The sequence below is a fragment of the Lytechinus pictus genome, chromosome 5 (assembly GCF_037042905.1).
Source record: "Lytechinus pictus isolate F3 Inbred chromosome 5, Lp3.0, whole genome shotgun sequence".
Taxonomy (NCBI): domain Eukaryota; kingdom Metazoa; phylum Echinodermata; class Echinoidea; order Temnopleuroida; family Toxopneustidae; genus Lytechinus; species Lytechinus pictus.
In genome coordinates this window covers 30,417,042-30,430,137 of record NC_087249.1, presented here as the reverse complement: position 1 = coordinate 30,430,137, position 13,096 = coordinate 30,417,042, and the positions used below count along the sequence as shown (strand labels likewise).

Genomic DNA, 13,096 nt, shown 5'->3' with positions numbered 1-13,096 from the left:
TCCGGCGTCGTCGTCGTCGTCAACAATTGTGTTGTACACCCAATAACTTTCTATAGCTTCGAGGTGGGATCACCAAATTCATAACAGAGGTCCATCTCCTGAAGGCACAGGTCAAGTTCGAATAGGAGTCGAATTTGAATAAGGTCAAAGGTCAGTGAACTTTCCATGACTGGCACTGTGCTGTGTTCTACACATAATAACTTTCTATAGCTTCGAGGTGAGATCGCCAAATACAGGTCAAGTTCGAATATGAGTCGAATTTGAATAAGGTCAAAGGTCAATGAACTTTTCATGACTGGCACTGTGCTGTGTTGTACACATAATAACTTTCTATATCTTCGAGGTGGGATCACCAAATTCATACCAGAGGTCCATCTCTTGAAGGCACAGGTCAAGTTCGAATATGAGTCGAATTTGAATAAGGTCAATGAACTTTCATGACTGGCACTGTGCTGTATTCTACACATAATAACTTTCTATATCTTCGAGGTGGGATCACCAAATTCATACCAGAGGTCCATCTCCTGAAGGCACAGGTCAAGTTCGAATATGAGTCAAATTTGAATAAGGTCAAAGGTCAATGAACTTTCCATGACTGGCACTGTGCTGTGTTGTACACATAATAACTTTCTATATCTTCGAGGTGGGATCACCAAATTCATACCAGAGGTCCATCTCCTGAAGGCACAGGTCAAGTTCGAATATGAGTCGAATTTGAATAAGGTCAAAGGTCAAAGTTCAATGAACTTTCCATGACTGGCACTGTGCTGTGTTGTACACACAATAACTTTTTATAGCTTCGAGGTGAGATCGCCAAATTCATAACAGAGGTCCATCTCTTGAAGGTGCAGGTCAAGTTCAAATGTGAGCTGAATTTGAATAAGGTCAAAGGTCAATGAAATTTCCATGACTGGCACTGTGCTGTGCTGTACACACAATAACTTTCTATATCTTCGAGTAAGGATTGCCAAATTCATACAAGAGGTCCATCTCTTGAAGGTGCAGGTCAAGTTCGAATGTGAGTTGAATTTGATTAAGGTCAAAGGTCAATGAACTTTCCATGACTGGCACTGTGCTGTGTTGTACACACAATAACTTTCTATAGCTTCGAGGTGGGATCGCCAAACTCGTAACAGAGGTCCATCTAAGTCATATAGCATACATGTAGTTTTGACATGCAGTCTCTTCATGACTGCAATATGCAGGTGAGACAACGCTTGGCGTTTGCCTTGTTTATTATGGGTTTTATACTTTTATTCTACAGACTAACTGTTGCTTTCTTTGCATTGTCTGGTTTGGATGTTCTTAATGCTCTGGATGTGATTGAGAAAGAGAAAGAGCAAACCATCAACTGGATATACTCCCTTCAAGTATTGCCAGATCCTGACAATACAGGTGAGTGTAATTACAGGGTTGACAATTTTCTGGGATATTTGAAGGCACAGTATGTGGGAAATACTGGGGAAAACTTCTAAATGCAGGAAAGTACTTAAAGGTGTACAGAGAGGTACAGGGAAATGCTAGAATATGCTTGAGAAACACCTGGGCAATATTTTGTAGAGTTTCTGTGCTTTTCCAACCAGGCGTTTTTTTTCCCCTGGGGTTACTTTTCACAAGTTGTTGCCTAAATCTGCAATAAGCCTGTTCACGGTTGTAAACTGCGCACGAGCAGAAAAAGGTCATTGGAGACAACCATGTAGGTGGCTTTCAAATTCACTGACATAGGCATTTGTGATTTGATGATTATTCATGTATTCCTTTCAAAATATTCATCACATCCAAGCTGAAGAGTAATAAATAGAGCCTTCATAATCACTGGTATTTGACAGTAGCCTAAACAATAGTCGAATGTGCCAAAGGCAGACAATAACACAGATTTCCAAACTTTATTCCTGATGTACTATTCTAGTCACCTGGTCTATAAAATGCCTTTTGTTCTTAGAATTTGAATACTCTACCGGTAAAGCTTACGCAACATCTACATTTGAAAATGATAGTACTTATCCTAATGAAAAATCACAAAGGTCATTTGAGAAAAGTTGATCATGAGCTAACCGTGAACTGGCTTATTGCACTGAATGAGGATTTTCCAGGGCTGTCATGAATGTTTCAAGGGCAAAATTTCCCTGAGTCCCCGTATGAATTTTCCCCATGTTTCCAACTAGTAGTATTTCCCATTTTTCAGGCCAACCCTGGCAGCCACATTAATAATGAATTTGTGAAATGAAACACAATTTGGGGGAACTTATATTCTTAGACATTACCCTTGTCCTCCCTTGATAGAGACTCTGACTGATTAGCCATCCTTTTTGTTAGGCCAGTTATTTTCAAACTCGAGTATATAATTTTTTCATTACACTGTCTGCATCAAAGGCTGTGCATAAAGTACATTTAAGTCTCATGAGTCCTATCCTACAAAGCATTCCAAATATATATCAAACTCAAATAAGTTGTATCAAAATAGACAAAATTACTGCCTCTTTTATTCGCAACTAGAAATCAGTCTCGGTTGGATTTGAACTGATAAAAACTATTGGTTAGATGGGAACCAGATGTTTAATTCTGAAGAATTGGAAGGATTTTATCTGGTTGAAAAGGACATTTGCAACAAATCATTGAAATTGATTATTGATATACCCCCCCCCCCCAAAAAAAAAAAAAAAAAAAAAAAACATAAAATTTGATGCTAATTGGACAAGGTATTGTGGTCAAGGAGAAACATCAGTGAATGTCTTTTTTTTTTGCTTTAGTACGTATGAGTCCACTGTGGGATGTACATCTTTGGTAGACAAGAATTCATGTTTGTTACTCTACACACAGATTAGGTTTTGGCAGTGAGGAAGTTCTTAACTGAGCCATGATACTTTCAGTGTCTTAGAAAATAGAGGGTAGATGAAAGAGATAGATGCTATAGGGAGGGGGAGAGAGAGAAAAAAAAGGGGGGCTGTGAGAGAGAGAGAGGGCAGGATTTTTTTTGATAATTTGTATTTCATGAGAATATTGTCTTCTCTGTGACTGTTAGCAAAGTACAAGATATTTCCTGTAAAATTATTGACATTTAAAAAAAAAATTGTTTCTTTCAGATGAGTCATTATCAAGATGTGGTTTCAGAGGATCCTCCACCATTGGCTTGTCTTTTAATCCATCTGAGGTAAAAATATGATTAGTTATATTACTAGCAGGACAGTAAAATGTGCATGCACGGTGATTTTGAATACCTAAGTAACTGGCATAAGTGTTGTTAAATCATTGCTGCAACATATTTTGTTGCAAAGGGAGCATATTCTACACACAAGTATGAAAATACAGAAGTATGATTCCATATGTAATAATGTGAAAGAAAGAAAAGTGGGTACATGACATAATCATAATTATCATCTATATATTGTTTTTTTTATTTTGGTCTGCATCAATTGCCTGTGCAGTTAGGGCCATTATTCCACTCATCTGCGATTCATGGAATATTTGCCCAAACTCTTTGAATATTTCTGGTATTCCATTCTGAGCCATCCAATATAATGTAAATATTCATGATGGCATGAATATACACTGTAACTGTTTTCACAAAATATTGCTAAACCAATAATAACTTTCTTATTTGTTATCAGATTTTGATGAAATTTTCAGTGCTTTCCTTTGTGAATTTTACTCTATTTCATAATTATTTCAGCCCAGAGTATCCTGTTAATGTAAACAAAATTTATAAAAGTAATTTTCACTGAAATACTTAATTTTTACACTGATCAATCAAATCAGTGTGATTTCTTGGCAGACAAAACCTTTAGAAGGATACACTCAATCCACTCATGTGTCAACTTCAGTGAAATCCAAGGACATTCCAGTCATAACATGATACACTTGTGCTCTGCCTTTAAGCTTTTCTATTAATATTGCCAAAATACATCTTCCAACAACTGCATATATCAAGGTAAACTCATTTTACTAATTCTAAATAAAATTTAATTGAATTTCAAGGTAAATTTTCTGGTATGTCTTGTTTATTGATTTTTATAAAGAAAGACACTGCCACCTTCCATCCCTATGATTGGGGCCACGTAGCGATGACATATACGGGCTTGGCGTCACTACTTATCCTAGGGGATGATCTGTCTCGGGTTAACATGCCGGCCATCGTTGCAGGTCTCAAGGCTCTTCAGCTTGACGATGGAAGGTAATTTGTTTCAAGAATGTTTATACTTTTCCCGACCTATGTGCTATCTGTTGCACTTGTCACATGCAAACGTAAAATCCCAAGTGAAATGCTGGTATATTTTTTTAGGGGGGGGGATTAGGTAAGCATGGAATATTTCATGATGTGGCTACGTTTTGTGAATTTTGCAAACATTGTGTGATGACTCTTTGCAAAATAAAATCATGCTAAATTATCTTGCTTGTAATTTTGTTCAAGTAAAGTAATCAGTTATGCATTGTGTTAGACAGTACAGTAGAAAGGAAATAGAGAGAGATAGAGGCTGAAAGAAAGTGAGAGAGAAAGATAGAGAGGAGAGCGATCAAGATGAAGAAATTATAGATTGATGAGAAAGCCATGAAAAGTTAATTCCCACTCTTCATTGTTTTATCCAGTTTTTCAGCTCTAGAGAACGGGAGTGAGAATGACATGCGATTTGTATATTGTGCCTGTTGCATCAGTTATATGCTGCAAGACTGGAGTGGAATCAACAAAGAAAAAGCTGTTCAGTTCATTAGAAATTCACTGGTATGTTTTCTTTTAATTCTCTATTTCTTTGAAGTTTCTCATTACATGATGCTAACTTCTTCATTGTCTCATCATCTTTACATGTACAACATTATCTGCTTTGTATTTTGCAGCTTGTGTATCAGTATGTTTTGTTTCTGTTTTAGTGTATATTTTGCATGCCTGGGGCTCGTAACACAAAGGCTAGCGATTGATTGTACGCTTCATTTTTACGATTGATTGTACATTGTAGTCAATGGAATCAATCGTAGAAAAATGTTCTATGATCATTGCTAAGTTATGCGTTACAGGCCCTGGTCAGTTTGGACGAAACATTAATATATTTATTTATTCATTTGATATATGGCAATATGGCATTGGTACTACCACTGATTGTCTACCAGGGACCCGTAGCATAAAACTTTTGCCATAAAAAGCTCTGGCAAATTTTTTGCCAGAGCTTTTTAATGTGTAATTTTCAATGGCATAATTTTGTTTGCCAGTGTTTTTTAATGGCAAAAGTTTTATGCAACGGGTCCCAGGGATAGCAAAAAGAATTGGTGAAGTAACACTAGGTGCATAAACACTTTACAATTAGACCAGTCTGATTGATTTATTTCCAATTGGTCTAATGCCAATTCGTCCAATTACCAACTCGTCTTCTATCATTTGGTCTACCATCAATTCATCCTCTATCCACATGATCTAATTGCCAATTCGTCCACTCACCATTTCGTTTAATAACCAGTTGGTCCGATAGCCATTTAGTCCATATACCATTTGGTCTAATTTGACTTGGTGTTAATTGGGCGAAATGGATGAAAAGAAAATGAGTATGGGACCAACCGGTTATAAGACAATGGTAATAGACGAACTGGTGATTAGACGAAATGACTATTGGACCAAATGGTTATTTGACCGAATGGAGGTAAAAATGGACTAAATAAAGGTAGACCATGCGATGAGTGGACGAGTTGGCATTAGATGAATTGGCAATAGACAAATTGGCAATTTGCCGTCTAATTGATACACTTTCCCTTTTTCAGTGCTGGTTTTTAATGACAGTCAAAATTCCAGGGAATTATTTCATTTTTGGGGTAGTGAAACAAAGTCAGTGGAGCAATTAAAGTATAATACACATCTGTACTCTGTCATGTCATCATGGTCTTGGCTGTTATTTGTCTCAAAAGTAGATAGTGATAGTAAACCCATCGTTATATGTTGATCTTCTGAATAAGGATGAAAGTGGCATTATGTTTTCCTTCCAACTTACTTCGATTTTCAAAGTAACCACAGAAAGAATTTACTGGCTTCAATCATGTGTGTATCATATTTGAGTGAGAAAGGCAGAAAGGCCAGTATAGATTTTGAAGTCACAAGGTCAAAACAGGGACACAGAGATTGTCCACATCACCATTTTTTAAAATGAAATTCAGGACCATTTCAAAGAATGGATCATTCCCATTTTCTTTTATATCCAGACTCATGATTTTGGTATAGGGCAAGGTCCAGGGCAAGAATGTCATGGTAAGAACTAAATGATAGCGATGTTGATGATGATGATGACATTAATGATGATAAGGATGATGATGTGATGGTTGTGGTCGTGGTAGTCATGATGATGAAGAGAATGAGGATGATGGTAATAATGATGATGATTATGATGTTGATGATGATGATGATGATGATGATGATGAGGATGAAGAGAAGGATGATGATTATGATGATGATGATGACATTGATGATTTATGATGATGAGGAGGAGGTTGAGAATGATGATGATGATGATGGTGATAATGGCAATGATGTTGAGAATGAAGAGAAGGATGAGGATGATTATGAGGAGGATGATGATGATGAGGATGATGACATTGATGATTTATGATGATGATGAGGAGGATGAGAATGATGATGATGATGATGGTGATAATGGCAATGATGTTGAGAATGAAGAGAAGGATGAGGATGTTTATGAGGAGGAGGATGATGATTATGATGAGGAGGAGGAGGAGGGTGAAGGCATTTGTGATTCATGATGGTGATGAAGAGGAGGATGAGAATGATGATGATGGTGATGATGATGACAATGATTTGTCCATGACAAACAAAATTACTATCCTCCTTTGCGTGTGCTGTATAAAGTAATCACCTACATTATCATCCCTGATCCTTTCACAAAGAAATTTACAAAACTGATTCAATAATTGGTTCGCTTGCAGGTGGTACAACGTTTTGTGGGATAGCTTCACTGGTGCTGATGGATCAGCTAGAACATGCCTTCACAGAGAAACAGATAGATAGAATCAAGAGATGGTGTCTATTCAGGCAACAGACTGGCTTCAATGGTCGTCCAAACAAGAAGACAGATACCTGCTATTCCTTCTGGGTTGGATCAACACTCAAGGTGTGTCATATGTTTTATTTTCTCAGTCTACATGTGTGCAAGATGGGCCCTTAATACGGCGCCACTCATACACATTAATCTTGTGAGATTTGTCAACCAAATTGTGTAGTCAACGCCGACTACGCCACATATTTGCAAAATTAATTTGATTACTAGTTTTCTTGAGATCTCACTTAAAGTTCTATTGGTTAACCCTTACGCATATATTCTCTGCAGTTGGGATACATCAGAAAACATTTCTTGAATTGTTCGAATCTTCCTCGCGACCCATGCTATACTTGGAAAAGTTGGTTGACTACTAAGTCTCTGGTGGTAATTAACATAATGTTGGTGGCGCGTGCATTACGAAATGCACAAATTGCTTAGAACAATATTTTAAGAGGGTAATAATAAGGCCATTCAATGAGAAAAAATTGAACTTGACTTCCAGTGTTGTCACCATGGTGGTCAGCACCAGTCTTTTTCCACCCCTCAAAATTTCTGGCTGGTAGTCAAGTCAATGCAATATCCCATCCGACTGTCCAGCACTAGTTTCTAGCTTTATTGGGTATTCAGATTTGGTGTATGCACAATTAAAATACCGAGAAGCGGGTCTGAACAAGGAGGGGGTTGAACCTTTTTTTTTTTTTAAGTTTGTGTCGTTGGGATGGCATATTCTAAATTGGGTCTCTTCCATTGAAATAAGCTACCAGATTTTATGCCTAGATTATGCTTCAAAAAGTAACCAATTCTAAAATAATTTTCTTACATGCAACTGTATTATGTGCATAGAACTTTTTATGAATTCGTATTACAGGTTCATTCTCCATACCTAATACCTTCATTCCCTGTACTTTTGATCCTGCCACTCATGATTGCATATTTTTTATCATTTTACCATTCAATTACAATATCATTATCATTATTTATTCAGCTTTTAGAGATTTTTGACATGGTAGACTTCAGATGGAATAGGAACTACATCTTATCCACTGAGGACACCAGCATGGGAGGCTTCTCCAAGTGGCCCGACTTCCACCCCGACGCCCTACATGCTTACCTTGGACTATGTGGTTTATCTATGATGGGAGAGGAGGGCTTGGCTCCAATACACCCGGCTCTCAACATCACTCAAAGGGCCGCAGACCATCTACACAGTGTGCACACTAAATGGAGGAACAGCTCTGATTCGTGATGATTTATCCACCCTCACACAGGATATGATTTGTTATTGAATTTATCAAGTGATAACTGACACTGCGTCGTTGCAACATGTTTTATTACTGAACAGCTCCTCTACATTGAAAAGATCGATAATGTCAACTGACATCCTGGGGAGCGTTTCATCAACATTTTCGTCTGACAAGTTGTCAGATCTGACAACTTTCCTTGATTCTGATTGGCTGACAAGCACTGCAACTATGGTAACTGTCTGATAAAATGGGACTTGTCGGATAAAACGTCCGACATGTCCTTTCATGAAACACTCCCCAGATGAAGGAGAGGCTAGAAGGGGCCAGAAGTGTATGGGAGGAGCCAGATGGTGTAGGAGGAGTCAGAGGGTGTAGGAGGGGCCAGAGTGTGTATGTGGGGCTAGGGAGGCTAGTAACCTTTAGTATGCATGCCCTTCCGGTTCTGGGGCCCGTTGCAGAAAGAGTTGCAATCAATCGCAACTCTAAATATCATGCGCAACTTGATTTTCAACCAATCAACAGCGCGCATTTGGGACTTGCGATCGATTTTTTGACTTGCGTTTAAACGCAACTCTTTCTGCAACGGACCCCTGGTCATATAAAGCTCTTTTTGGTGAGCAATTATTAAGAAACACAGGGTAACAAAGAAACTTCTTGTGGGTTGTACTTTGTTAAACAACATTATGTACACTCAATCAAACTACAGAACTGTAATTTTGATGAGATTTTAAAAAAAGGTACTATTTATGTTTCATTTGAGTTCTAAGAATGGTTCAATCTACTCTTTGGTTGGATGTAGAATGCAACTCATTCCTAGGTTGCAGACAAGGTACATTTAATTACTAGTGCTAATTACTAGGGGACAATATAAAAAAAGATTAAGCTGTATCACATTAATATTGATAGAGCCTTTGTGGTAAAACCAACACTAATGAAAGGGAGAAAATCTCTTTTTAATCGATTTTCCACTACGTATAAACATTTTTTTTATATTGGGCTTTCTGCATGCAAAATGAAATAAGTAATTAGTAGGCCTACATTTGTATTAAAAAAAGAAGATATATACCTTTATAAAATAAGTGCATGTAGTTTAGTAGATTATATGAACAAATAATTTTATCACATGTTCATCATTTTGTTGTAAAGTGTCAGTAGCATATGTTGTTTGATGCAATAAATTATATTTTTGCTGAATGCATAATGTGATCATTTTTGTGAGTTACAAACAAATATATTATGCAATTTATATTTTGTATTTATTATCAAGATGATATGTTTTGGACATTCCTAAAGGCTTGGTCCCACTGCACTTACGGATGCAGTGAGGATGTAAAACAGAAAAGATTCTTGCCATCTGTTGGAAAACGTTATGTATCCGTTGTGTAATCTTTGCATGTACATGTTTCATACGCTCAATAGTCTACATCCATCGAGCATCCATCCACTGTGATTTCATTGTTCGCCCATTTTGTCCATTGTCTGGAGTGGATGAAAGCAGATGAATACATTTTGTGTCCGTCGGCCAGTGGGGCCAGGCCTTAAATCGTAAGCTCATGATTATCAAGGGATCAATATTTTTTGCCATTAATACCACCCTGATATTATTCTCAACATGACGGCCAGTATGTTTACTTGATATGGTTATATCACTTTCCAAGTTCTATTATATTTCCTCTTTGTTTACAAATTTATCTGTTAGAAGATTAAGAAATTGCCAGTTTTCCGAATATGTGATACTGGATGGGTATCTAAAGGTGCATTATATTGAATTTGAAGTTGCCCCCCCCCCCCCTTCCTAATTACATGTTTGCTGAAAAGAACGCACTTTTCATCTTGTAAAGGTTTGAAAACGGATCATTTTGTGCTCTAAATACAACACACTCATTGCCATATACTTTTGGGGTGTTGCAAAATAACTTGCAATCGATTGCAAGTCATATTTGGGTCCCAAAATCAATCATACCGTTGGCGTTCATCCGAACCGTCGTATCAGTCAATTTTGGACCCCAAAAAATATGATTTTGAGATTTTTGCAGAAAATGAAAGGACAAGTCCTTTTCTATATAGAACTAAATTTCTATGCAGCAATTTATTCAAGTTTTTGAGATATCGGGATTTTCACGGCGATACCATACAATTTTTTATAAAATGCGCAAATCCCATTGGAAACGTGTACTGTAACAGGGTGATACGATGTTTTGACTGACCGCGATTTCAATGCGCACGGTCAGCCAAACCTTCGTATCGGCGCTGGGCACTGCATTGACTTTGCACGTGAAATAAGGATACCAATGTCAAGCAATTGTCTTGGTCTTTCCAATCATGTATTTTTCTAGCAAGGAATATGTTGTAAGGGTGGGGAACTAAGTGTGAAAATTATGGTTAACTCTGAAGTCGATTTTCTGTGAAATGGATTGCAGCGTCGTACGTGTGATACAACGGTTCAAATGACCGCTGACGATATGTCTTTCAGTAAATCATAAAATGTTAGTTGATTGCTCATCTGTTTCTTACAACAGGGAGTGTTAAATGATTTTCTACAGCTGAAATCTATCATTTCTAAAATTGCATTAGAAATTTGCATTTGATTGGAACTATTTTTTGCAGCACTCCCTCAGAGGGTAGCTCTCATATAAATATCAACTTACATTTGCTTCCTATACATGCATTAATCAAGGCCTGATTTAAAAAAAAAGGATTCTACAGTAATTGAAGATTTCATCATTCTTTTTGCTGTGATTATGTACATGTATATCTAACCCTCATTTGTCTCAAATCTGACTTCACCTGGGTTGCGTAACACAAAGGTTAGAGATTGATCGTACGCTTGATTTTCATGATTGAACGTACATCGTAGTCAATGCAATCAATCGTTGAAAAATGTTGTACGATGATTGCTAAGCTTTGTGTTATGGGCCCCCGGTTTGATGTGAAAGCCGATGTATTATGCCTAGCAGTTTGGAAACTGAATCCCAGGTAGTGGTGAAAGTGTGCTGGCATGCCAGGATTTGATTACTCGGATAATATGTCTGTAAAAACGTTTTGATATACTCATTGCTATACAAATGCAGATATCATGAACTGCTGTGGTCATGAAACAATCCACATTCACATAGTTCATATAGCAATTAGCATGTCTGATACCATTGATATGAATGATCATTTATTCCATTCTCATTAAAAAATATTCATGCAGTTATTGCAAACGATATAAATATAGAAAACAGAAACAGTGCATTTCTTGGAAGGTTCCACATATATGGGGCTGGGCGTGCTGTGTACCTGCACTGTTGAATTGCCAATATGTTGATATAATGAGCATCTACCTCTTTTAGCTGTCAACAGTCAACCGTGTGTATATTACATTGAAACTCCTTTCAAGGAAAGAAAGCTAACGTGGTTCATAGCTCTGTAAATGTTTGCTTGTTCAAGTCATCTCATCATTGATACTGTTCAAATTCATAATCATCCAAATTCCATTTGATCTTGTCCTTTGGATGGACGAAAAATTTTAAACTGTGATTTTGCTGGTTTACAAATTCCTGTGCTGGTTGAGGATATACTGCCAAGCAAAATTAATGATTTTCCATAAAAATACACCAAGAGTGTGCGAATCAGATCTTTCAATTTCCAATATTTAATCAACAAAACAATACTAATGTGAACAGCTTGGTAACTTTGCTACCATCGCTCACATATGATCAGAAGTATATTGATTTATTATTGCCCACTAAGCAAATGTCATGATCAAAATCTAGGAATTTTGTTGTTTAATTTATGGCATAACTGAATTTTAATTTATTACTTTGTTTCGATTTTGTACTCTATAACAGCAATGCGCAATTTTTAATTACTTCTTTTGGAATTTGTAAGATTATCAGAACCTACATGTACTATAAATATTCTTATATGTTTAATTCAGAGGGGGAAGTAGTATAAATCTTGAGAAGAGAAAATTATTTGAAGTATAGGATATATGAAAGAGGAAGTATAACATGAAGCTGATGTTTGAGATTATTGATTGCATGTGATTTTTAAGACAGGAAAGCTGAGCAATGTTTGTATTGAAACAGAGTGAAACATCACCCCCATAAACATGACAAAGGCGTCAACTGCAAACAAATAATCAAATTTTATGCGATAAACACAAAGACTACTATCTGTTATCGTGTAATGTTGTAAGTTGACACACCTGCTTTCTCTGCCCAACTTCTGAAAACATTATTTTTCACTTTCTAAGAATTTGATTGCTCAACCGCATTTTGTGACGAGATGACGGGGGAAAAAATGATGTATCTCTGCCATACCGTGTCTAAATAAGCATATGTGTGCTAAGCGGTACTAGTCTTTTTTTTGTTTACCAGTAATTTTCTTCATCTGCATGTACAGAGTTGCATAATGATTCAGGAAATTGCATGGGTACATGATTCCATAGAAGGGCAAATGATATAAATATATATATAAGTGATGACAACTTGATAACCAAAGTTTGGAGATTGATCAATCGTTTCTATAGGCATTATGATTATTAACCAGTCTGTTTTGAAATTATAGAGGCCAAGTGAAACTGTTGAATTTGGTTATTATTAAACACGTACATTCTTCGTCTTTTGTTATACTACATTTATATGTATTTCCCTTTCTTCATTAGAGAAATGGTACGGTATGGCGTGGAATAATTTAACATGCATAGCAGTTACAAATACTGAATTTCACATGGATATACATTATATATAATACCCGGAGAGGCCACTTCCATTGACGAGTGGATACCATGCGCGACCACGGGGTCTTGAAAAGCACCCTAAACACGTATTTTCCACA

The 13,096-nt window shown here is 36.8% G+C and overlaps 1 protein-coding gene across 1 annotated transcript; it reads left to right on the top strand.

Annotated features, from left to right (window-relative positions):
- Positions 1-984: 984 nt before the first annotated feature.
- LOC129261577 (geranylgeranyl transferase type-1 subunit beta-like) lies at positions 985-12,894 on the top strand. Its single transcript, XM_064100225.1, has 7 exons — positions 985-1,395; positions 3,084-3,151; positions 4,017-4,171; positions 4,585-4,717; positions 6,178-6,223; positions 6,916-7,100; positions 8,014-12,894. Exons 1-7 carry the CDS (start codon positions 1,176-1,178, stop codon positions 8,272-8,274), a joined length of 1,068 nt encoding a protein of 355 aa, XP_063956295.1. The 5' UTR covers positions 985-1,175; the 3' UTR covers positions 8,275-12,894.
- Positions 12,895-13,096: the final 202 nt, after the last annotated feature.

Excerpts from the sequence above, each read along its gene's own strand:
- LOC129261577 (XM_064100225.1), top strand. The coding sequence starts at position 1,176 with ATGCAGTCTCTTCATGACTGCAATATGCAGGTGAGACAACGCTTGGCG. Across the intron at positions 1,396-3,083 it reads GCCAGATCCTGACAATACAG|ATGAGTCATTATCAAGATGT; the intron begins GTGAGTGTAATT and ends TGTTTCTTTCAG. Across the intron at positions 3,152-4,016 it reads TGTCTTTTAATCCATCTGAG|AAAGACACTGCCACCTTCCA; the intron begins GTAAAAATATGA and ends ATTTTTATAAAG.